Source organism: Nannobrachium achirus (assembly GCF_963921795.1).
Source record: "Nannobrachium achirus genome assembly, chromosome: 3".
NCBI classification, from domain to species: Eukaryota; Metazoa; Chordata; class Actinopteri; order Myctophiformes; family Myctophidae; genus Nannobrachium; species Nannobrachium achirus.
In genome coordinates this window covers 58055816-58082442 of record NC_137812.1, presented here as the reverse complement: position 1 = coordinate 58082442, position 26627 = coordinate 58055816, and the positions used below count along the sequence as shown (strand labels likewise).

Here is a 26627-nt window from a genome sequence, read left to right as displayed (position 1 = left end):
AGTGTTGCTCTCTTTGTACTTAATCCCATTTAATTAAATTCTATTTAAGTTGCAGCAAATGTCTTTTAATCTAATATTTAACACGGGGTTCTATGGTGAAAAATGTTTTGTGGCATATATTGTAGCCACAAAAATTAATTCATACCACCCAGTAAACTTGAAAAGATGCATACTGTGGGTGCGACTCAAAAGTCGGCAATGGTCATTTTCAATCTCCCTCCCAGCTTGTGCTTGTAAATTGCTTTTGTGCGCTCATACATTTTTCATTCCTTTGGTGGGGGGTTCCAGACCCTAGGTCTGGAAGCTGATAGTTCTGTGGACAGCGAGTGGTTAATGAATACTCTTGTTGTGTGTGTGTATTCCTGTGTAGGCCCTGTCTGTAGGGATCTTCCCCTATGTTCTAAAGCTGCTCCAGAGCTCGGCCAGAGAACTACGGCCGCTATTGGTCTTTATCTGGGCTAAGATCCTGGCTGTCGACAGTGTAAGTTCTACATTATGCTCAATCATGCATGCATGTGAAAGCTCATACTAGAGCTCTTCACGGGTGAAAAAAAAAAAGAACCGAAATCGAAAATGGACCGTCACATTTTTTTCCGATTCCGACCTGTTCAGAAATAATAATGAAATTACAAAACAAACCCGTGTGGCACCGCAATGGTCTCGCCCGATTCGGCCCCGTTCTGACTTTCTGTTTTTTTTTTCACAGACTGTAACCTGTGACAATTTTCCCGAAATCTGTTTATTTCCCAGAATCCGAGACACCCGACCATTTAATGATTATTAAAGCCTCTTGTGCGTGGCTCTGCCTTTCATGTGCCGAGATCCACTCACTTATTGACAGGTCTCACTGAAGTCAGAGCGGAGGTGTAAACTTTGTTGTGTAATGTAGACTTATTATTGTCCAATGCTGCTGGTTGTCAAGGAATCTATAATATTAACATCGAAACAAAAGCCAGGGAGAAAGGAATGCTTTAGGCTATTTTCTATCTACAGAGGTAAGTCATTTTCGGTTTGTTTGTCATGATTGTATGCTGGTGCTTTTCTCATCAGCCGGGCAGCAGCAGCCTTGCCTTGGAGTAGCTATGCATCACGCATGCATTACACACTGTAGCTGCTTTTCCCCCCGCTGTTAATCTGATCCTAGACCAGCATAATCATCTCACAGTTACACAGCCATTCATGTCCTTGGCTCGCGGCTAAATGACCTGATCCTAGGTCAGCCCAAACGCAGCACACACGTTAAACAGCACTTCAGTTCGTTCATTCTACTCATCAGAGCGCAGCAGCGCACGCCAGCGCACACACACACATTGATTGATTGGTTTATTAAACTCATTTAGTGCCCATGAAATTAACGGATTATAAAGTCCACGATGCCAGTCTCAGGTTGGCATCACCCCCGTTATCTTATTTTGAAGGCCAGAAGTCCACAGCGCAAACACTTCCGGTCTGACGTCATCGCGTCCTGCGCCGGAACCGATCCTTGTCCACGTGGAGTTGTGTAATGGCGGACCGGAGCTTTTATACATGTGTAACATAAGCGAGCATCTGCCTCCATCTTCGCTTCTAAAGTGTAGTTTTGAGATAATGGACATTAAAGATGAGATCGGCCGTCCACCTCAATGTTATGGATGGACTATTTTGTGCTCGTGGAGCCGTGATGATGCGAAATCAGCGACGGTTTTCGTCTCCGGACCTCCGGCCATTGTACTCGGTAATGTATCCGCCGTTACAGTAATATATTACTTTTCACGAGTATACTCGGGATTGGCACTCCGGGTACTCGAGTACTTTTCACGAGTCTTCTCGGGATTGGCACTATATGAGTTAAAAGTTTGCATTAAAAAGCAGAAAGTACACACACGTCACACACACTGTACAGGTCCACTCGGATAATACACATAATGATTGACCGCCCCGTATTCCGAGGGAAATGTGGCCATTCCGACCCGGCTCTGAGTAATTATGATAAAACACTCACCGAACGGGTGTCTCGGGTACTCAGGTAATTTCTGGGTCGGGCCCCGTGAAGAGCTCTAGCTTATACTACACTTTAACATTATATTTAATTATGAATGTTTGAAACAAGTGATCAACAATTCAGTTTGAACTCATGTCAGTATCGTTGGATGCCATCTAACTCAAATTATTTGGATATTCAGCGCCACCATTCACTTACGCTTTATTTTGAAGAGCCCAAAAGAGCTCCGGAAGCCACGTGCGTGTGCATGTTGTGTAATCTTACTTTTTTTAAATTTGGTTTGTTTACTTTCGGTCGCAAAACTAAAATCCTAACTGGGGCCGACCATCACGGCCCAGTGTAGCGTTGAAAAAGAGCGTCTCTCTGCCTTCTCTGTGTTATTTGCACCTTATTCAGAGATACAGCCGTTTTTATGTTACAGCATTGTATAGGAGTAGTCAATGGAGAATGGACGCTTCATGATGCTGGCGGCCGAGTTGCATGATGGGATATGTAGGGTTTTTGTTCACCAGCCGCTACCGCAGGTTCTGGTTACCTGGTAACCATGGTAACCAGGTAAGACGTCTTAACGGTGAGTCGGCTACCACTCACCTTTGATCCTAAGACGTCTGGGGACGTCTTAAGGAAAAAATGGCTACCAATGTGTTAATTAGCGATACGTATACTGAGCGTTTGTAATGACACACTCCAGTATTTATTGATTGACTGAAAAGAAAGCTGTGTGTGTAGGTTTGTTCTTTTGTGCACACATGAGAGTGCATGTGTGTGTTAGGGATGCACATTATCAGTGAATTCATTAATTGATAGTTGATAACCTTACTGATCAATTAACCGAATAATTGATATGCAGCGTTTTTTAGGACCAAATGGAAAATTCTAGGCAGAAACCGAAAATGAGTGCAGAAACATAATTGCCTTGATATTAAGAAGTGTCTCATTTCTCTCCAAAAGCCCTTGAATGTGATGGAATATGATTAAGGATTACAGTGATTATGTTAAACTCACACTTGATATCACACACACACACACACACACACACACACACACACACACACACACACACACACACACACACACACACACCATACCTGTAACTTTCACTAGGCAAAAAAGAAAAGAAAAAAATAGGCTGAAACTTGGAAACTTGAAAATTGGAAGAAGTCAGTTGTCTTATCAGTATTCAGTATTCATTCAGGGTTTTGGTAGAGCAGCCATGGAGGAATATAGAAATACTCCCAGTGGAAGGAATGACAGGGATGCTGTGTGAATGACAAGTGACCTTGAGCTATTCACCAACACATCTGTGTAGAAAGTGAACTCTCCCATGTCTCACACTACCTCTCCCTCTCATATTTCATCTCTCTCTTTCTACAGTCATGCCAAGCTGACTTGGTGAAGGACAATGGCCACAAGTACTTCCTCTCTGTGTTGGCTGACAACTACATGCCAGTGAGTATATGCAATTAATATATCACTGTTGTTGGGTGGAAACCTTGTGTGTCTAAAACCTTCTTTAAAAATGATCTACAAGCACACAACGCCTGTTGTTCCATTTGTACACTCAGATTTATATTAACATTGATTTTACAATATAAATTGGGGTCCAAGAGATAGAAATACCATTAAATGGGGGTCCGTAGCCTGATGCATGTCAAACTGGGGGTCCTTGAAATTAAAATGGTTGAGAATCACTGATAGTAACGTGTAATGTATTACTTTTTTGAGTAACGGACCCCAACTCTAATTATAATGTATCGTGTCAAACTATAATGTATTTGCTAGTGATCAAGAATTCCAAAGGCCAGTAATACGTTTTATTTCAGTTAAAAGTTTGTCAACGAAAATCTGGAAAATCTGGGAACCAAGCCACTGGTGGCTCTTGTACTGGGTATACTTTAATGAAACGGATGTGGTCCAATAGGATTTTGCCTGGAAGAAAAAAACTAGCCCAACGTACCAATCTTAATTGTATTAAAAGGGGAAAGAAAACAGGAACATGGTAAATCAAGTTAATTACAACGTCTTGATAGGAATACAAACTCTCTGCTCTGTAATTACCCGCCAGTGTATTCACACCTTTCTCTCTCCAGTTAGAGAATTGAATTGGAAGGCCACCAGTCAACAGTCTGGTGTTATTAACTATTGGAGAGCATATTTCCTGACAAAGGAATAGCCACACAGTTTCTCTGACATCCTCCATACAGTACAAAGATCATTTGAGAAACAATGGAAGCAAAAAATCTGGTTTGTTGGGTGTGTATATGAAAAGGTTTTTTGTCCCATGATTTTTTACTTGTACTTTAGACAAGAGGCGCCTCTTTAGGTAGCAGTATGATGGCCTTTGGCCTGAGTCCTTTTGTATATGTATTGTAAAATCTTGGGTGAACAGGATGTTTTGTATTATTGTTTTTTTATATATACAATGTGTGTATGATGTAAAAATACATAAACATGCATGTACTATTTACGTGTCATTGGCTAATGACACTGATGGGACTAATTGGCCGACGGGTCACAGGTGTGGGTGTTCTGCACTTATAAAACTGTTTGTAACACTTGTCTGTGAAGGTCTGAGGAAGAGCCATGAGGCTCGAAACGTTACCACAGTAAAGCTCTATATTGGGAACTGCAATTTTGGTGTGCGGACCTTTTTCTCTTTTATTACACTTTGTGATACAAGCACCACATTTTGCACAAAGTTTCCTCTGGACCTACTTTTTCCAAAAAGCAAGTTAGCCACTTGGGGTTGGGGTCCTTGGCCTTTCTAGCCCAAGGAATGTTTTTTGTGCAAAACAGATGCTTACAATGGATTCAGCACCATGAAAAACCCCTAGTTTGACCCCTCACATGCTATTTGAAGCAGATTAGTTTTTTTTTGTATTATTTTACTGTATAGAAAGTCAATGGGACCCCAACCCTATTTGTTTTTAATTGAGTGGCTAACTTGCTTTTCTGAACAAGTAGGTCCTAGGCATTGTTCATGCCAAATTTGGTGCTTGTATCACAAAGTGAACGATTCTATCAATAAATTGACTTGTAACCGCTTGACTATATGACACTGACACCTCAAGCTGAGGCCAGGTCAGTAAGGATGCAATGTAGAGAGCTTGATGCATGGTCGCTTACTTTGCCCGCTCAGTTAAAGAATATTATGATATATTAGGCGTATTGGGCATTTGGCTTAGCATTAGCCTTGAATTAGAATATTAAATTGAAATGTAACAAATAAAATCGATGTCAGTCTCGTTCAAGCAGCCATCTTCCTCAACATCTTCTATGGACGCCTCCAGTACTGGATGTTAAAACAAATTTGTTTCAAAATCAAAACAAGGTTATGAGTCCTGGTCTTAAGTGTTTCTACTGTTGTGAGAATTACATTTTTTGGGGTTTGTGACACCATTTTAGAGTTGGAATACGTCGGTACAACACATTCATTTTGGTTACCACCGTGTTTTAATCTATTTTAGGCTGAGCATCGCACCATGGCTGTCTTCATATTGGCTGTTATTGTCAACAGTTACAACACTGGACAGGTACAGTAGATTCTGTTCTTTATTTTTGTTGTTGTGTGTCTGTTTTTAATAATCAGAGATTTGGAGAGGTTTTCATATTTGCTGTTAACGTGCGTGCGCATGCGCGTGTGTGTGTGTGTGTGTGTGTGTGTGAGAGTGAGAAACTGGATGCTTTTAGTGGGCTTATGCATAGATACAGTACAATGTTAGCAGTTTCATTGCAAGAGATGGGATGTTTATTAATGTACTGCTGTAACCACAACTAGTTCATGTGAAGTGAACAGTCACTTTGAGAGGCACGAGCATTTATTGTATGTAAATCAACTGAGATATTGGTTACGTGACAGGATAGTGTATAATCTCAGTTTCTCTGTGGTAACATTTTATCACTTTCGGCTCTGGTGGTTCATTAAAGCTGGTATAATTCACATTCGCTCTCTAAAGTATTTACCTGTCTCATTGCTGCTTAATGTTATTTACCTTATTCTTCCTTCACACTTTCCTTTTTTTAATATTTTTGTTAAACTCATGTCCCCCCCCCATCTCAAACACCATCTTACCTGCCAGCAATGTTACAAATGATGTGAAATCAGCTACAGTATGCATGCTCACCCAGAAACCAACATTCTTCCTCTGCCACTTCCCTGTGTTTATTTAATGTTTGTGCTGTACCTCTCATTGGCCTGTGAATTATAGATGATCCTCGGAGAGACGCTCAACCCCTCCTCTTCTCACTTCCATTATTTACGCCTTACGCCTTAAGACGAAGCTCATTACTGTGGTATCACTAGCTTCGGCTTGTTGAGAACATGTCACTAAGCACTACCATATCTTAATATGCCAACTCCGAGGGTTCAGGACGAGAAGGAGGTGGGGAGGATCTTACAATGTGGAAGAAAGAAGGGGGGGGGGGGTCCGCAGCTGTACACAAGGGGCGCATGGTGCTTTGTCGATACTGATCAAAGATTTGTTGTTGAGAGCCTGAATTCAAATGGAGACCTTGGTGGGGATTCTCAGCATTTGAATCTCCATTGTTTTGCTGTTCATATGGATGTGAGGTGTTATGTGAGGGATTTTCATGCCTGCTAATGAGAGGAATGCAGGAGAACTTCAGAGACTATACATTACATTGATCTCAGTGTCCTGAAATGATACAGGTACAGTATATGCAGAAATAAGCTTTCCTAGCGTTTCCAGGGCTAGTGCACTGTTGTAAGCAAATTTGCAAATTTGAGAAGTTGCAAGTGTGGGTTGCCCTGACCCAAGTCTGGAGTTATGTCCATTGGGGCCCATAGACCAAATGTGGCACAATCATAGGCGCCGGAGCAGTGTCCGTTTGGGCTGGACTGTCCCCCCACTTTTCATGCTATCGACCTATTTTTCTGTATTTTTGTCTGTCTTTTCCCTCCCAACCGGCACTCTAGTCCCAACGTTCCCATTGTGTTGCTGGAGGTTGCCGCGACCGGCGAGTCGGCGACCCTCTTAGACTAATTGCTTCCAGTACACAAGTATCTGTGACAAACATGTTGAACCGGTTCTAATGTCCCGTGTTGACTGCCCATGCAGGCTGCAGTGTTGTAAAGTAAATGAGTACATTTACTCGAGTAGCCTTTTTTTTCTTTCTTTATGGAGTAGCCTAGGCCCATTTTCAATAGCTTACTTTTTCTTCTACTCCACTACATCTCAGAGGCAAATATTGTAGGCTACTTTTACTCCACTTTTGAAAACAGTTAGCCTAGTTACTTTGTACATTTTGATTATTATTATAAGGGCATACTTTAACCACTTCAGCCCTACATTTAGGCCATTTGAAAATATAAGCTCACAATGCGACGCATATTGTGAGCTTAGATCTGCTCAAATATTTTTATCTACAAATGGTAGGCTATACATTTGTGAAAACGTGTGAAATGGGACATTCCGCACAATGACTTGACTATAAGTTTTCTTTATAGGCCTACAGCCTACATTTTTATACCAAAACGTCATTACTCAAGGACTACATTTTGAACATGGGATTTCTAACAGAGTATTTCTACTTTTACTTACTTAGTAAAAAAACATGCGAGTACTTTTTTTCATCACTGACGGCCTTGCTGATCGTGCCTCGATCGGCTCGCTCACTCTCAGTCAGTGCGATGCAGCAGCAGAGCAGTTAATTTCTGAGTTCTAACTTCATCTAACTTTCACTATATAGGCTACAATAAGCTAGAATTTTCCTTACTTATGTAATGTATTGTGAAATTGACAAGTTGAATTAAATTCTTTATCCAGAGCTACTTAGACCTACAATTGTCATCTAACAACACATTAAAGTGCTTATTAAATAGGCTATAGTAGTCCGAGCCGATGTGTACGTTTGGTTAAGGTCATGACGTCACCGTCTGGCCACGCCCACAATGTCGTCCCCTCACTATTTTACCCCTGCCGGCGCCGCTGGGCACAATCAGCACCAAACTTGGCACAAACACTGTTCAAGGGTCTGCCATGACAATAGTCACACCAGGGTAATCTGGGTTGTACAACCCAGACATAGAGCAATCCAGTTTACTGCTTTCTGAGGCCCCATGTTGTCAAGGCGCACCGTTGCTCGAATCCACAACACACACTATTCAGGGGTCTGGCATGAGAGGCTACAACAGTGTTCACTGCAGTGTTTAACACTTCAAATGGCCACAACGCGGTGAACATTGCTCTCATCACCAGTAGCGCAATATGGAACTGTAATTGGAAGATTTGAATTTGTACATTTTCTGCTGAATATTGGTGATGCTGCCCACATCAATAACACCACATCCTCAATACTCCATCTCTTAAACTCTCCTCTCATCGACTAACCTAAACTCTGCTCTCCGTCTCTTAACCTGCACAAACTCCTTGCTTCATTCTTCTCCCCACTACATTTTTGTCTTTGATGTCTGTTGTCTCTTCTTTTTCCCCATCAGGAGGCATGCCTGCAGGGCAACTTGATAGCCAACTGTCTGGAGCAGTTGTCAGATCCTCACCCCCTGCTCCGCCAGTGGGTAGCCATCTGCCTGGGGCGCATTTGGCAGAACTTTGACTCTGCCCGCTGGTGCGGGGTCCGGGACAGTGCCCACGAGAAGCTCTACACCCTGCTCTCTGACCCCATTCCCGAGGTGAGGCGGTCGCTGAATATTCACCCGACCCAGTGTGTTCCAAGGCAAACAGAAAGTCCTCTCCCGCACTCTCTAGATCAGGGGTCTTCAACGTTTTCAGGCCAGGGATGAAGCAGGGACCCCCACAACATATTGTAGTTTTTTAGACGGCTTAGACTTGTTTGACAGCACTGCCATCATGTTGGAGTAATGTGTATTTTCAGACATTTAACCACTTGAACCGTCAAATACTTAGTCTGCTCTTCTTTTCCCTCTGCAAACCACTTTGACAAAAATAGACGATCTACAAAGCTTATAGATCTGCTATTTTTGGTTAATGTTCTACTCAGAATAGGGAGGCTATAGGGTTCAAATGGTTCATGTAAAAACATTATCCTATCACACAAAGATTTGGGGGCCCCCAGTAACTCTGAGGACCCCCTAGGGTTCCCAGACCCCCTGTTGAAGACCCCTGCTCTAGAACAGTGTTTCAAGGTCTCCCCTTAACTCTGACAGTGTACAATTGCCGGTTCATTTGGTTCCATTTGTTACCGACTTGTATGGGTCAATTTAGACCCCCCCCCCCCCCCCTAAAGAAACCCACAGAGTCCCTGGAATCCACTTTGAGAACCATTTCTCTAGACATCAATCCAAAAATGTGAAGCACACATGCATATGGAGCAGATCCCCCAAAGCCTTTGAACCACATACCACCACAATGATGGCCGTCTGATTTGAGTTGGGTGAGGACCAGAGGGACAGTGAGACAGAGTTCGCCCTGTGGTTCACCCAGATGCTTTGGCTCTGCAGGAGTTGGCCTGACACGCACGCACAGTGCACGCACAGTGCACGCACAGTGCACGCACAGTGCACGCACAGCGCACGCACAGTGCACGCGCGCGCGCACACACACACACACACACACGTACATACACACACACGCACGCACGCACGCACAGTGTTTCCATTCCCTACCCAGTTTCATTCACTCCCAGATCCATTTATTTTACATAAAGTAGCACATGATGTAGGTTATTTTAGGAGCTTTGTAGCCTGATGGCACCGCAGTCAGATCTGAATTCATGTTCTTTGTACTGCACATCATCTCTGGCATTAGCAGAAGCTAATGTAAAGACATGTTGTACAAATAACTAGGATGCTCGACATGTATTCTTCACATTGTAATCTACATACAAAACAGGATAATGGAACCATAGAAATAATAGGCTGACATTTTGATTAATATCAATGATGTGCTTCCACATCAAACTTGGAAGAGGAAGTAATCATTCGATGGAGACCTTTGACACATTTGTTTGGTATGAAGTTTCTTTTGCTATGTGGTCCGTATAGCAAATATGTGGTCGTGAAAATCTAGACTTGCCAAAATGCACTGTAACTGTGAAAAAGATGGATTTATGTATGCCAAATGTGTTAACTTGTGGGTCAGGAGTTCAATGAACTCTGTCCACAACTGATTTGTATGGAGAGTGCAACAAATGTTTGTGTAGGTTTAGTGCTAATGTGACTGGCCCACGAGGCAGATAAATCAAGCATTCAAGACTTGACTCTCTGCCGTCACATTTAGTTTTAAAATACAAAATGACTATCCTTTTTTGTCAGCGGTGGTACGGTAGACTGTCACTTCAGGCTTTGGCATCTGATCACACCGTACTTCTACGGCTCCAGGTAGTGTGCCTGTGTGTTTCTGTTCCTAGATGAAGGAGGGAGTAAAGACAGAAGATGGGGGACAAGGATTAGAGATATCAAGGGTACATGGTGTAAGCAGAGAGGCTATAATTAAGTTTGAGCTGAACCATGACAGGTCTACCCCAAGAGGACAATGTTATTTTCTCCTCGTGCACAACTTGCTAATCCAATAATAAACACGCACATGTACACAGAGCTGGAGGTGTTTTCTTTCATTCTGCCCCATAAACCTTTTATTTTGTGCTGCAATATTCCGTTGAGATTTATTGTTGTGGCCAAAATGTTTCCACAGTGTTGTTCTCCATGATGCTGTTCTCAAAAATACTGCAGTACATTTCTAATTAAATGTGCCTGTAGGGGGCTATATTTGTTACTATTGATGTAGAGGGCTGTATCAAATAGAGCATACATGGGCAACTGGCGGCCCGGGGGCCACATGCGGCCCCCACCTTCACTTAATGCGGCCCGCAGGTTAATACTGGAATACTGATATATTATTGATTTCAACTGTTATAATTCCAAACATGACCTTCTTTAATTCCGTCAGTCTATAGTAGTAGCTTAATGACACAATTTAGTAGGATGACAAAGTAGGACGTAGCAAATTCCAATGTGGCCCTCTGGAGTGAAGGTGGAAATATAGTGGCCCTCGCCACCATCAAAGTTGCCCACCCCTGAAATAGAGAGTGAAAGAGTGAATGTGTTTTGACCCTAATTAAAGAGGCTCCACTGAAATGTATATTCTAAAATGTTAGATTAAATCATTTTACCAACTTATATATATTTTTTTAATATTCAGATGGTGCAACATTATTTTACAGAGTTGACCGTTTTGGCCCTTAGCCCAATTCAATGAACAAGAATCTCACCATAATGTGGTCGTTTGCTTTATATTATAAAGTAAATCAACCAATACATTGACACCACTAGTGAATTTCAGGGTTTCATTCCAGGTTTTGGCACCATGATCCAGCATTGCTAATCTCGTTTTATTCAGTTTGGACTGGTAATGTTCTACTCCAGGTTTTGGCACCATCCAGCATTGCTCATCTCGTTTGATTCAGTTTGGACTGGTAATTCGACACACCCAAGTCAATGAGAGGATGTATTAAAAAATAAAATAAATATGTCGACAGAAACTATTTCAGAGCTATAGAATTTTCCATAGTTGTTGCCATCATTTGTTGACTGTTTGGGTTTACTTTAAAACTGTTAACATTTGTTCTGTACAGTTCTCTGTGCAAATGAAGTGTGACTGTGTACCCAATGGTTATAATATGATTACTAATTGAATTAACCCATTAAAACTGGGAAAGCATCTGTATCACTTTAGAATTTAATCACTTTAACCATTGTTTTACTTTGGATTAGGCTTGTCACGATACTGGATTTCTAACTTAGATACAATATTTTGAAAATTGTCGATACTCGATACCATTTTCAATACCACGCAACCACAGCGATTTTTTTTATTTAAAGAAAAATTCTGAACTTCTTGAGGTAGATGGCAGTGCACTTTTTAAAGGCCTGCCTTTGATGTTTTCACATTCTAAGTACAAAATAACGAGGAATAAGACAAAGTAGGAAGGATACACATAAAAGTAACGTTGGTGTAAACCAACAAGAGAGGTAAAAACTGAGTATCTATATTATCAATACTATGGAAAAGTCATTGAAAATCGATACTATATTCAAAATCGATACTTTTCGATTAATTGATATTTTTGACAACACTACTTTGGATATTAAAACATCTTGTGCAAAGGGTTAGGTGCAAAATGTGTGCAAATTTATGAATATGAATCTATATATTTTTCAAAGCAAACATTTTTTCACTAAAATCTTTGCTTTTGGGGGTCCCTGGAACAAAATATTTTGAGATGCGGATCCGCACACATATAATTTTGGCGGTCCTTCACATGAAAATGATTGAGAACCACCGATATACAGTACCAACATTTTTAGAATCGGGTCTTAATGGTTTTATGGTCATCTTGATGGTAATGAAGTTCTGTCCTACTCTAGGTGAGGTGTGCAGCGGTCTTTGCTCTGGGGACATTCGTGGGTAATTCTGCAGAGAGAACGGACCACTCCACCACCATCGACCACAACGTAGCCATGATGCTTGCACAGCTGATCAACGATGGTAGCCCGGTTGTTCGTAAGGTAGCTGAAAGGCACACGCACAAACAAACTATGAATTGTAGTTAAACCCTGATTTAATTTTAATGAGGATATTTGTCATTCCATTAACATGTTTTAAATAATCAAGTTTATTGTGCAGGATAATATAAATATAAATATAAAAGGACCGCAATCTTCGTTCCCACTCTCACCTATGGTCATGAAGTGTGGGTCATGACCGAAAGTATAAGGTCTCGGGTACAAGCGGCCGAAATGAGTTTTCTCAGAAGGGTGGCTGGTATCTCCCTTAGAGATAGGGTGAGAAGTTCAATCACCTGAGAGAGACTTGGAGTAGAACCGCTGCTCCTTCACTTGGAAAGGAGTCAGCTTAGGTGGTTCGGGCATCTAGTACGGATGCCCCCCGAGCGCCTTCCTAGGCAGGTCCTCGATGCACGTCCCACTGGGAGGAGACCCCGTGGCAGACCTAAGACCAGATGGAAGGATTATATCTCCAAACTGGCCTGGGAACGCCTCGGTATACTCCCAGCGGGAGTGGAATCAAATGACAACTGTACAGCACTGACTGGCGCCTGTTTCTGGGTTATCGATCATGAAAAGAGCTGATACTTGTTCTGTTCCTATAATGTTGTGCCATGGTGTTTGTGCTGTCTAGGAGCTGGTGGTAGCGCTCAGTCACCTGGTGGTCCAGTACGAGAGTAACTTCTGCACGGTGGCGCTACAGTTCATAGAGGAGGAGAAGAACTACACTGTGCCCTCTCCAGCCAACACTGCAGGTTCAAAGACATTGTATTTAGCTGTTGCCAGGTGGAAACCTTGTATGTCCAAAACCGTTTTTATTAAGATTTAAAGTAGTGAAAATAGCCGTTCTACAAGCACACAACGGTAGATCTGCCATTTTTACTAGTTTTGTGCAACAGTCTTATATGTTGAGGCAGAGCTTTAATTTACAAAAAAACATGGCAAATTTGAAACTTGGAGGTTTCTGCCCGACAGTGACGATTTATTAGATCAGTGATTCTCAACCTGTGGGTCGGGGACAACTGGTGGGCAGCGAGAGTATTGCAAGTGCCAAATAATTGGCAAAACGCAAACATTTGATTGATAACAAGAATATAACAAGAAAACATAATGTAAAAACAACTTTTATGGTACTGTATGTTCTCTTTAAAACAGAAATATAGTTTTCATTATGATGAATAGGAATTTAACGTATATTGATCCAAGCCGGGACACAATCAGTTGATTTATCATTCAAATGAACGTTGCCCTGAAAATGCATGCGATTGCTTTTGAGCTCTTTTCAAGGAGGCCCTGGTCCAGAAAAGGTTTACAACCACTGTATCATGAAAAACGTAATCCAAACACCAGTTGGAATATGAAAAACTTAAAATTCTTGTAGGTTCTCATTCATTTGAACGGCAGACTTACAAACGCACACCAATCCTGTGCGGGAGCATACAGGAGTAGTGTAAACAAGATAATTTAGTGCTAAATGTTTTATTGTCTGTTGGCAGTTATTGACGATTTCTCAATTCATGTTTCCTCAACTCATGCAGCTCAAGGCTTCCCGTGGGCACCTTGAATTAAGCAAAGCATTACAAAATACGTCTGCGTGCTTATTTCATATCGTCATTGTCGGGTGGAAACCTCGTATCTCCAAGTTTCTAATTTGTATGTTCTTTCGCAAAGAAAAGCCCTGCTTCATCGTACAAGGCCGTCGCACAGAAGTAGTGAAAACAGCAGATCTACAAGCACACAACGCCTCGCACCGCGAGGCATTGTGTGCTTGTGCTTGTAACGGTTTTGGACATACAGTACAAGGTTTTCACCCGACAACGACGATATATTGAGCACATTTTTGAGTATTTTGCTCACCTCTGCCTTGATGTGATAATCCACATAGATGCCGTGGTCTTGTTGTTTTTAGAGCCTGGTAACTTGACCCCCGTGAGCCCCGCCATCCCACGCCTGCGCTCAGTCAATTCCTACACCAACATCCGAGCCGCCACCACTGCCCGCAACCTCAACAAGAGCTTGCAGAACCTCAACCTCAATGAAGAAGGTAGGTGACAGACGGAGGGAGTGACAGGAAGCAGCCATCACAAAGATCCAAGACACATGTGAATTTTCATGTCCTCCTTACCACATACCCTGCCATTTAACAATACCTTCGTACTCTCATATGCCCCTGTCTCCATAGACTTCCATGTAATTCATAGTGCACGGATCATGCACACCCATGCCTAGATAATGCACCACGTGTGTTCACATTGCTCACAGCTTTCAAACAAAAAAATCCGAATGGAAATCCGTTCAGGCATTCATGAGATAGCAGCCATTATGTTTTCCTAAAATGTAAACAAAGATGGCTGCCATGTTTGAAAGATGGGGTTGCTATGGGGGTTAACCATGCAATTTCGCGATTGCTATCATGCCTACTAAATTTTTTGGGGTCAAAACATTTTTTTGAAAAAAATATTTTTTTGAATTCTTCTTTTTTTTCTTTTTTTTTTCGGGACTATCGGGCCTGGCAGGGAAAGACATTGAAATAATCTCGGGACTATCGGGCCTGGCATGCAATGAGTTACTGAGAGAATGAAACACTAAGGGTGGAAAATGAAATGGATTCATACATCTAGAAACACCTCTGAGACCACTACAAACTACACATCACATCTCTATAGTGCCACATCTGAATATGAGAATTTGAACTTTTAACCGCCTTGCTTGGTCATTGTGCTCCGATGTAGATGTCTGAAAGCAAGAGCTTAACTCGCCAATTTGTCAACACTGTTTTACAGCCAGACTGAGTAATGCTCGAGCGCCGACTTGTGTTAAATCACTGACCGATGCTAAAGCACGTACCATAACCTATACTGCTGACATACATATTTTTTTCTTTTCTTTTTTTACTCATTTCAACAGGGTTTATTCCCACCGACCACCATATGTATTATCAATAACCACGGCAGTGTGTATTTTCATTATTTTCCAGTCCCCATCTCCACAAGTCGGAGCGTTGTTTGGCGTTAATGGGATTTATGAAGGGAGATGACTGGGCCCGACAGTTAAATTGACTGTGCAAACCAGGGGTGTCAAACTCATTCTACTTCCCGGACAGGATTGGTCAAAATACAAACTTGTGCAGGCTGGGTTACTTTTTGTCTCAACGTGCGTGCTCCCAATGCACGAATGCTGTAATTCCATTCAGTCACCACACACAAAAGATGAGTACCATCATACTTATTTCAGGTTCATGACTTAACAAGAATATGTCAACTACACTACAGTATGTTTAATTTCAGTTCATACTTGTTTTTTAGTATGTAATGTAGCAGTTAATCACTGTATCCAACTTTGAAACTCAGGCGATACTTTGATCCAAATTAAATCCACCATTTGCAGGATTCATTCATTCAAGGGCAGCCTTGACAGCGCTGGGTAATGGCATGTTGTGCACAGCTTCCCAATATGCGTACCTTGTTTCATTAGAGAGTGGCAGTACGTAATTGTAAGTAGCCTAATATGGGTCAGCAGTAGAGATGCGCGGATAGGCTCTTGAGGTCAACGGAATCCATCCGCACACATAGTGGGAAGTTTAACTTACCTACTTTGCAATATGAGCGAGGGAGCTATGAGAAAGATTCAACTTTTTAGCGCAGCGCGACCACAGAGGTAACGAGCACGACGAGGCATGCTGTGATGTCGATGCCTTTAAGTGGTTACGTAGTTTTATTGTGGATTGGACATTGCCTCATGAAAGATTACGGCTACTTTACAAATTATACAAAATAACACACACTCACACAGACACAAGCATACAGAGATTTAGCTTTTTTATTTTTATTTTTTATTGATAGATATATTATGCCATAATTTATTTCCTGCATTATTTCATCCGCGGTTATCCAAAATTAATTCATAATTCTATTTGATTGTTCCAAATCCGCCCGCACCGCAGTGATCACCGCGGTGCACCGCGGCTAAAACCGTCATCCGCGCATCTCTAGTCAGCAGAGCTTCTATACCGGTGAATGCCGACCCAATTCAAGCACTAACAACTAAGTCCTAAATGACAATTTCCAGGCATAATCTAATTGAAAGAAATGTTTGAGCACAGCCCCTCTGCTCAACTTCAGTGTAGTAGGGTAGGCCGTGTAAAATATTTGACATTGTTCATTTTCAGGTTTTTGTCACATAATGCCTCAACACCAGCTTAACACACTGTGACAGTTGCAAATAAATATTCCCAGTTGAGCTTCATGAGTCATGTTGGTACTCATAGAGAAGGCAATGAATGATTTCACTTTGTCTTTTAGTTGAGTGTAAAAATCTTCTGTAAGGTCCATGTATCTTGCTCGAGCCCTGTCTTGTGAAGCACTGGTGCACAGGGGTGAGACGATAGAAGTGGTGCCCTCGCAGTAGATGCTTACACACAGTGGCTGGTTACCTGTGCTGCTTCCATTTTTTTTGATCACGGCAGCTTTTCCAGAACTGCCAACGGCAAAGGTGGGAGAGTCGCTGCCACACACAATATAACAACTGGACGTCAATGTTTTTATTGAAATATGTTCTTGTTGTGATCAGGGTAGTACCCATTCACGGGCAGTAGTTTGACACCCCTGGACGGTGTGAACAATTCAACTGGTTGTTAACACATCTGCTGCCGTTGACATATGAGCACGTCAATGAAAGGGTTAATAACATGACGCCGTTGATGGGTCAGTATTATTACTTACTGTACGTCGCTCCGGTCCCGCCCGCATCGGTAATGTACGCGATTTGTTTACAGCGCACGTTGGGCGTGCACACGAAGTGAAGCTCCTCCATAGCAAATCCATTGAGAGACCCATAAAGAGACTTAATTTACTAAAAAAATATACATTTTGATCCAAAGGCTGGCATGTTTACAGTACAAACTGCACTCGGCTGGACGGGGCCACGACACTTTCTTGGGCACACACTCATGTGACTAGATGACGTAAAACGTTGAAGTAAAGTGATAATCCATCGGCGCAAAAACAACCCCGCCCGGCCCTTCAAAATAATAGCTGAGGCCTATGGAGGAAGCAGCGCGGCACCAAGGAAAATTCATCCCTCTAAAGTAAGAGGCAGCAGAAGTGTTAATGTTATGGCATCTGTCCTCTAGATTGGCGTACATGTCAAGCCATGATGGATGCTGTATTATTCTTAGTTTTTATCCACCTGTTTCCACAGGAGTTTACTGGAGATTATTTGGACCTGTTTGGACCACACTTCCGGTTTAACAGCAGACATACAAGCTCACGTCACGTTGCAGATGCAAACGTTGTGAGCTTGTAAATCACACTCGGCTGCGGCGCCGGAAGCTCGGTACAGCGTCTGCGCAATGCACTATGGGGTGTTGGAAAGTCGTGGATATGTAACAAAATGGGTGTGTGTGTGTGTGCTTGCGTGCGTGTGCAGGTGGTCCAGCAGCCTTCTCTCCTGGTAACCTCAGCACCAGCAGCAGTGCCAGCAGTACTCTGGGAAGTCCCGACAATGACGAGTACATCCTCTCCTTCGAGACCATCGACAAGATGAGACGGGTCTCCTCTTACTCCTCACTCAACTCCCTCATAGGTACTGTACCGGACATCTCTTCCCTCAGTGCTGTTCAGACTGTGGGGTATGCCCTCCTAGTGGGCTGTAGGGATGAGACGATAATCGTTATTATCGTTTATTGTGATAAAAAACACTCACACTGACAGTAATCTTGTGGAGATTTAAATTTATCATGAAATTATCCTCTTCATGCCCTGGGATCAATCCATATTTTATTTGCTGAGCTGCATATCCAGTTCCATTTAAACCCTCTATAATTGGTCAAATGGACCTGGAAAAAATGTACTTGATAGTCTTTTTTTCCCCACTTGCTACCAAATCTCTTTTCCAAAGAATTGCCGATCTACAAGCTCACAATGGGTCTTGTTGCAATGCAATGTTCCACCCCAGGATAATGGTTGTTGGGGATATTTTGATTATCGTGATAATATTGTAAATCGCAATTTCTTTGGCAAAATAATCATGAAATGTTCATATCGTCCCATCCCTAGTGGGCTGTGAACGACAGTTTTTCTTTTTTACAGGTGGGGTGTGGGTTCCCCTAAACTGTTGCACAACGGTTAGATGTATAATTTCTAAACATGGAGTTGTGTTGTTATTACTTATTTGGCAGCAATAATAATAAAGGATCAAGCTCCTCTGTTCCATCTAAATTTATCAGCAGTCCGTGGGTAGGTTTTCTCTGGCTCCACCCCAGGAGTGTACATTGTTAGAGTTGTGCTTGTATTTGCTGTAAGAAAATGAACACACTTGTTATCTTTCGCATATTGTTATTGAGTTTTGGCAAATCAGTGAGATAAACAAAAGTTGCTATCTATAGCAAGTCTGTATATTATTATATTTTTCACATCAGTCCAACAATGTTGCTTAAATCATTGGCCAGAAATCGGATGAAATGAAAGTGAAAGACATTACACCATACTTGTCTGTAATGATTAAAAGAGACAGCCATTTCAATGAGTGCAAGCTTGTGTACATACAGGTCCTCGAAAATGGAAACTGCTAAAAGAAAAGACTGGTTTGAACTAGGGAGGCCTGAGTGGCAGGTAAAACACGTATTAATCGGTGCAGAGGCCCTGGTTTAACTTAACCCAACTATTGTACTCAATGTACACCCACGACCAGGTATCAGAGCTGTTGCAGTGGTGCCAGGGTCGGGCAAGGGTTCTTCTATTTAGCAGGTACAGGACACAGTCTCTTCCCCAAGCACTTTTCTCCAGAGTAGGAAAACAATAGAGAGCATAGGCAAGGCCCGAATTAATTTCTACTGGCCCAAAAAAAATTAAAAAAATCAGATGGTCTTGTAGTAGTCCTAATCACAGGAAAATGTAATGTTAAAAAATTAATAATGTTTTTGTAAGGTTTTATAGCCATAACTCATAAATCATAAATCATGCTCTAATTTGCATTTTGGGGATATTTTTCACAATATTAACATATGCACGTGTTCTAGACATTCTAATGATCACGAAAAACAATATTACAGGCATGTTACTTATGTTTTAGTGAGGAATAGCTTCAGTTAAAAAGTGAGATGTTGTTCGTCCAGACGCTGGAATTTCAACTTCTCTGGGAGGTGTGAATGTCATTCTCTGTGGGGGGTATTTATATGCAAATATCGTGGCCAATGGCATTGTAATACTAAACAATAGGATTTAATGGTGATGTTAATGTGAAAAAAGAACTAATTATAACATTTTTTAAAAAATGATTTAAAAAACGTTGCCAAAAAGCAACGCTGGGCCTTGCAGGGTTAAGGTGATCTGACCATAAACTAAAAGACGAGAAGGATCTCGGCCTCAGAAAAGAATAACAGGACAGTAGATCAGGATAGAGTCTAGGATGGGACGATATGAACATTTCATGTCATGATTATTGTGACGAAAGAAATCACGATTTACGGTATTATCGCAATAATCAAAATATCCCCAACATCCATTATCCTGGTGCGGAACATTTGCCAAAAAATAGCCGATCTACAAGCTCACAACACGTCGCAACAGGACACGTTGTGAGCTTGTAGATCGGCTATTTTTTTGGCAAAGAGATTTGGTAGAGAGTGGGAAAAAAAGACTGTATCAAGTACGTTATAAGTAAGTTTTACCAATAGAGGGTTTGAGTGGTACTGGATATGCAGCTCAGCAAATAAAAGGTGAATTGGTCCCAGTGCATGACGGAGGATAAATCAAATCTCCATGATACGATTATCCTGAGTGTTTTTTATCACGATAAACGATAATATCGCGTATCGTTATAGAAAGACCCAAATCCCACCCCCAGGGAAGCCTAATAAAAGACCTACCGACCGCCAACCCAGAAATGGAAGGAAAAAGTGAGTGGTAAAGAGGTAGAATGATTAGAGGTGCAAAGAGCAACACAAAGTGGAATGGGGGGGGGGCGACAGCAATGTGTATCACCGGAGGTGAATGGAGTGCTTTTTCTTGTACACACAGACCGTAATTCAGTCCCATGCTCTTTCCTCCTTCACAGGAGTGATTGGCATGCTACACCATGCGTCCAGACAACCAGTTTGTGTGCGAGAAGGGAAACTATTAACTCGCTACAGAACTCACAGGGGAGAGGGAGGGAAGGAAGGAAACTGGAGATTCCCCCTTCTTTCTCTTTGTTGCCCACGTGCAAGGCACAAAGGAAAACGTGTTGAAATGAAAAATTGAATCTCGACAAAGGTTTCTAGAAAAGACTAAATAGATTTGACATGAAAACAAGTTCTGAAACTATAATGAAAATCTCTTCAAGTTCCCTTCAATTTGTTCCTCTCGCTCACAAAAGCATTTGTTCCTCGCCTGTTTTTAGGCTCACCCAACACATCTGAGCTTAGATCCCAAGTCATCAGCTGTCAGCTGACATTGATTAAAGGGCCACTTCACCTCTGGGACAACCCTATCTTATTCTATTGTTGTTTGGGACACAATCAACACAATCCTGAGTTATTTTTTGTGTTCAATCTGTGTTTTGAGATATTTTAGTGTTTCAGCTGGACTAGTGATGCATTTTGCATCATCAGTGATGCGTTTTGCATCATATGATGCAAAATGCATCACTAGTGCATGCTGAAATACTAAAATATCTCAAAAAACAGATTGAACACAAAAAATAACTCGGGATTGTGTTGATCGTGTCCCAAACAACAATAAAATAAGATAGGGTTGTCCCAGAGGTGAAGTGGCCCTTTAAGTATGTCTTAATATTCCATATCGTGCCCCATCCCGCTATACTGTAGGAATGTAATGCCAAGCTCTTATTATCATGTCCTTGAAAGCTGAGGGTCCTTTGAGACCAGCGCCCAATTTCTTCTGCTTTGAAATTCAGCCTTTACACAATTCACTTTCTACATTTTGAAAGAGTTTGTGTGGTTATGTTAGCAAAGTCCCCAGAAAGCTATACAGCAGAGAGACACACATACACACTCATGGATTAGGAGGACATTGCTTGCCTGGCTGCCTCCACTGAGGTTTTCATGCAGTTGCACTCTAGTGAGTGTCATGCGGTAATTTGGGATTTATGAATTCATCTAGTGTTAAATCAAACTCCCTAGACAGAGGATTGCCCAGTCTCAGTATCACAGTCAGAGACAATTGTGCTAGAGGGTTTTTTTCCCCACAATGCTGGTGGCATGGGACACGAAATTCTTGAAATAAAAGTTGATAGGAGAAAATCCTGCCTGTGCATTCTTTTATCCACCAAATGTAGCATTAAATTTGGTTAAATGTTACGAGCTGCCCATTGGCCCTTAATACCAGCATGAAGTCCCAGCACACAGGTTAGAATAATTATTGCCAAATGCCCCCTAAGTTGCTCCACTTTTATGGCTTAAACAAATCCCAACCTCCCTGTGCACTTGTTTAGAACTCTCACCTTGCACCAACCTGCATGTACTGTATATAGGAAAGGGGAAAGCTTAGTGGGCATTATACTGTAGCATAGTCATGCAGTAGAGGCTCTTGAAAAGTACTCAAAAATAAGAAGCAAGTTTGATTGCTTATTGTGTGCTACTGGGGGGTGGGGGAATATATCATTTATTTTCATGTACAAAACACAGAACGAGTAATTGGAATCAGTCGACTGTTATTTCAGGTGTTGTCTTTGTCAACCCTTCGTACTGTTACACGGAAGCACCTAATGATTTTGTCCACTGGAAAAATGTCTTAGCCAGCAGATCCCGAACCCACCTTGTCTAACTCGGGCATTGTGAATATCCTATTTGACATTTGTGTTTTGCCACAGTAAGGACTTGGCTCCGCTTCCACCTGTGTCAGTGGATTTGAGTTGCTCTCCCATTTTGAGGGTGGCAAATATGTGATGTACGGTTGCTTACAGTGCTTATAGCTCCATCTGAAATGTATTTAAAATGTGCTTTATAGAGGGCTGACACTTTTTTTCCCCTCTTTTTTTTTTACCATTTCAAGTGTTGCAGATATAGCACTACCCATCAAAAAGTATTTGTCATCCTTCTAATAATTCACCAAATCTCAGTCACCACTCGGAAAGCATCCCACCTAACGGTCTCAAATATGCTGTATGTGATATGACATATAACCCAGAAGTTTGTCCCATCAAATAATAATAAAAATAAACTTTATTTGTGTAGCACCTTTCAAAAATAACTTTACAACACAATCCACAACAAATAGTGTGGGGTCAAGAAAAAACGAATCTCTCAAGCGTAGGGTTAGGGTTAGCCTCAGAGTTGCTACGCTTCTGAGGAAGAGAGACAGGCCGAGTGGGCGTCGCCCTTTCTTTGATGATGTGGTTCCCAGATTGAGAGAAAACTAACTAAACACACAAACCAATAACAAAAAAGCTAAAACTTGTAGTCTGGTACTCTAGTTAAAAACCTTCGATAGAAGCGAGTCTTCAGAAGAGTTTTAAAGATGGCCAGTGAAGTAGCCTGTTTAATTTTTTCAGAGGAAGATCGTTCTACAAATGTGAGCCCTTACGGCTAATGCTCTATCCCTGTCTGTCACAAGCCTTGATGTTTGGACCTTGAGTAACGGCTGGTCTGATGATCTAAGGTTGCGGTCAAAAATATAGGCAGGTGCAACCGTGCAAGGTTGTTCTGTGATTTAAAAACAAACAATAATATATTTTAAAATCAGTTCTTAAAGCCACAGGTAGCCAGTGCAGTGAGGCCAGAACAGGGGTGATATGGTCATATTTTCTGTTTCTAGTAGATTTAGTAATATTGGAGAAATAAAATTCAGATCAGAGTAAAAACCTACTTTCTGGACTCCTTGGAGCACGCCCTGGACTACCCATTTTCTTACCTTAATCTGATGTTATAATATCCCAGAACGAGTACAGTTTTCTTTTTTTATCGCACCGCTGCTCCGATCGCGACCTGTGCGGTTAATTGGTAAATCGCTTATTTGTATAGCTCAGATTTATTTTAGGCGGCATTCACACAGGCACGTTTTATTACGATTAAAACGAATCCTATAACGTATTGTTGGAAAATACACAACGGTTGGTCATGTGTGAAGACGCATCCGTATTCTTTTTCGAATAAAAGAAACGAATGCAAATCCACAAAAAAACGGTGGTTTCGATGCGCTACCGCAAACGCTTCCCTGTTGGTGTGAATCCATCCGTCTCAAATACAGGCAATATATAGAGCCATGTGCGGGTTAAATCCATAGTTATTTATAAAAGGTTAAATCCCCCTCCAGACCGTCCGTTCTCATTAGATTTCTGACCATTCTGGCCGCCTCCTCCCCTCATTGATTCAATTTCTGATCACCGCTCCCTCGATCGCACATGGTGTATTATTTGAGAGGAGTTGCTCACAGTTAGATAAAAGGAAAGTGCCACAGGAGTCACTTGTATATCATATATAGGCTATAGGCCTAATATAATATAGGCCGATGTGTGGGTCTCTCGCCCTTGCTCGCGCGCGCGGCTCTCTGTGCCAAATAATGTCCAAATGGAGACGCTTCATGCGCGGAGCGCAGAGAGGGAACCAGCGGAAGGCAAGACGAGGGGCAGAGAGAGAGAGAGAGAGAGAGAGAGAGAGAGAGAGAGAGAGACGTTGATGTCCTCCTCTTCGTAGATATTCATACCTGGCTATTAAAAGTATTTGCTGTCTGGTTTATTGCTGGTAGATTTTGCGAGTCCCTCCGGCCGCCGCTGGTTTTATTTTTTGATCGCCCGCTTACGATCGTCGACCGCAGATAAATAGGCTGACGCCTGCGCCTCAATTTTGCGGCGGTCCTGCGGTTACATTGTGAGTTGAACTTGAAGAATTAATAAACACAGGGAGATGGAGGGGGCATTATTATGCAGCTTGGATACATACATGTCCCATGGACAGACGTGGACGATTCCTTGTTTCGGATGACAATGTGCAGTGTGAGGGCAAACGTATCAATTAAATATGCAAGAATGTAGCAACTTCACCCCTCCCATTCGCACGACTAAACCGAATTATATTATGAGAATGTGGCCTTATTTAAGTTTTGCAGATATCTGTTTATGTTAACACATCGGACGCCCACGTGGTTTTGATGTCTTAATTTGCTGGTGCCCATGGCAACGCGTCAAACGCGTCATTTTACCTACCGGCGAGAGTACTGGCGAGAAAAGTAATCCGAGTAAATGTAATCCGAGTATGTCCTGTTTATTTCGCGAAAATCTTTTCTTTCAGTCAGGACCGTTTTTTTTATCATTTCTAAGCCACAGTGTTTGTGTTACGGCAGGTAGAAGAGGCTGCCGTTTTGAAATGAAAGTGATTTAAAAGCTAGATTAGGAGAAAACAGCGTTTTTGTGCAGCCGCTAGACAGGAAGTCAACAAGACACACAGCACGTCCGGGTGACGTAATTGCGCGCTGCATGTTGGGAAATGGAGTTTGTTTCATCACCGCGGTAGCCAAGTGCAGTAGCTACAGTACAGTATAGTTTACTGTACAACGCGTCAAACGCGTCGTGGGCCTCCAGCGAGCGACATCAAAGAAATTGGCTTGTAGACACCACGTGGGCATCCGATGTGTTAATGATGAAATACTGTCCACAGTGTTTGTACTTCCTGAAGTCTTGCAAAACTTTAGTGCCACATAGCCAATGTACAGTAAGTTACAATGTGCAATGGAACAGAAAGTGGGCAAAAGCCATAATGGAAGAAAGGCAATAATATGTTGGGATAGAGGGGAAGGAAGGCATCTTTAACACATGTGATTGGTGAGGGCAGAAGGTACCGTATGGAAAGTAGGAGAGAGGGGGTCATCATAATAACATGTATGACCATGTAGTCCTGACTTGCATCCTTCACAATATGCATGGCCCCGAGTAGGGTGCCGGTCTAGTCATTCCAAATTGAGTATCAGTGACACCGGCTATAAAACAGCAATGTAATCATGAGTTCTGCCATTAATTCACATCTGCACTCCAGCTGCAACCATTTTGCTTCACAGAAATCGTCAAATGATGCATGAGTGTCACATCAGGACAAGGCATGAACGCAGCGTTCAGCCTGTGAATAATACTCCTTAACATTTTCTCATGTGTACTGTGCAGAGGCAGTGTAGTGATTTGTCCGTGCTCCATGATATAGCATGGTGTTTAAATGGGAGAGGAAGACATATTTTACATCATCAACCGGCTGTTTACTGCCACTGCTACTGTAGCGGGGTTGCTAGCCGGTCCTGGCCCCTGGCCTGCAGGCTACAGCCAGGGGCAGATACAACTGTCATTATGGGATCCCCTCCTCATAACCCACACTCCACAAAGCATGTTGTTTTCATGCAATTAATAACATGCAATTAATTACCTGTGAGCTTAGATTGAGCATCATCCTGTCTGGATTATATGTTTGATATCGTTCACCATTGTATTTTTTTAGTTGGTGTGAACTCTGCCACCCACTTGACAAAGAACACTTTTTAAAACTATATTTTTATAGTTATGGTCATAGTGCTCTGTGTAAATGGCCCTTAAAGTGGGCGTGACATGGCCAAAACAGCTAATTATGGCTATCAAATTAGCCAATTTTTTTAATGATGTCATGTACCCCCATGTTAAATTACCCAATCAAATTAATTTATTGTAGTTACTGTACTGAAAGTAGTACTTTCTGTACAGTAACGGCAATACATTAATTTGATTGGGCTAATATGGGGGGAGGGGCGGAGACTCGCGGAGTCGAGTATATCATTATCTTTTGAAACTGCCCCAAAAAAAGCTGTCCGAGGCATGTTTCCGACTTTCTAAACCAACTTTAAAACTATCAGTTCTAGGGGTAAAAATTATACACCATTCGCTATAAAATGGTAAAAAAGTACATGTCTTCTTCAAAAAAAGGTGTCAGAGATTCGTTACGAGGGTCAACACGCTTCTCCCCGTCTAAGGGACGGTTTTGACGGCCATACCCTGCTGTGTCTTCCGCTAAACCTGACTGGAGGACCTGACCGGGACGCTTGATTATGGATCCCACTGGGAAAGATGGAGAACGAGCGTCCAGCGATCTCCTTCTCCTCGGCAGCTTTGAGCCCTTTTAGCAGACATATGTCCTGCTGTCTCGGAGGACTGAGGTCCGTGGCTCATACACTCTGTGTGTGTAGCCTGTGTGTG

The 26627-nt window shown here is 42.1% G+C and overlaps 1 protein-coding gene across 4 annotated transcripts in view; it reads left to right on the top strand.

Annotated features, from left to right (window-relative positions):
* The window catches only part of rptor (regulatory associated protein of MTOR, complex 1), a 218956-nt gene that overhangs the window by 131940 nt on the left and 60389 nt on the right, over positions 1-26627 (top strand). For all 4 annotated transcript variants that reach the window (XM_080721242.1, XM_080721241.1, XM_080721244.1 and 1 more), the window contains 8 exons: positions 371-481; positions 3356-3430; positions 5449-5514; positions 8439-8630; positions 12345-12485; positions 13117-13237; positions 14392-14526; positions 17910-18065. In XM_080721242.1, the coding sequence (XP_080577368.1) occupies positions 371-481; positions 3356-3430; positions 5449-5514; positions 8439-8630; positions 12345-12485; positions 13117-13237; positions 14392-14526; positions 17910-18065 (997 nt within the window). The remainder of the gene's footprint in view (positions 1-370; positions 482-3355; positions 3431-5448; positions 5515-8438; positions 8631-12344; positions 12486-13116; positions 13238-14391; positions 14527-17909; positions 18066-26627) is intronic.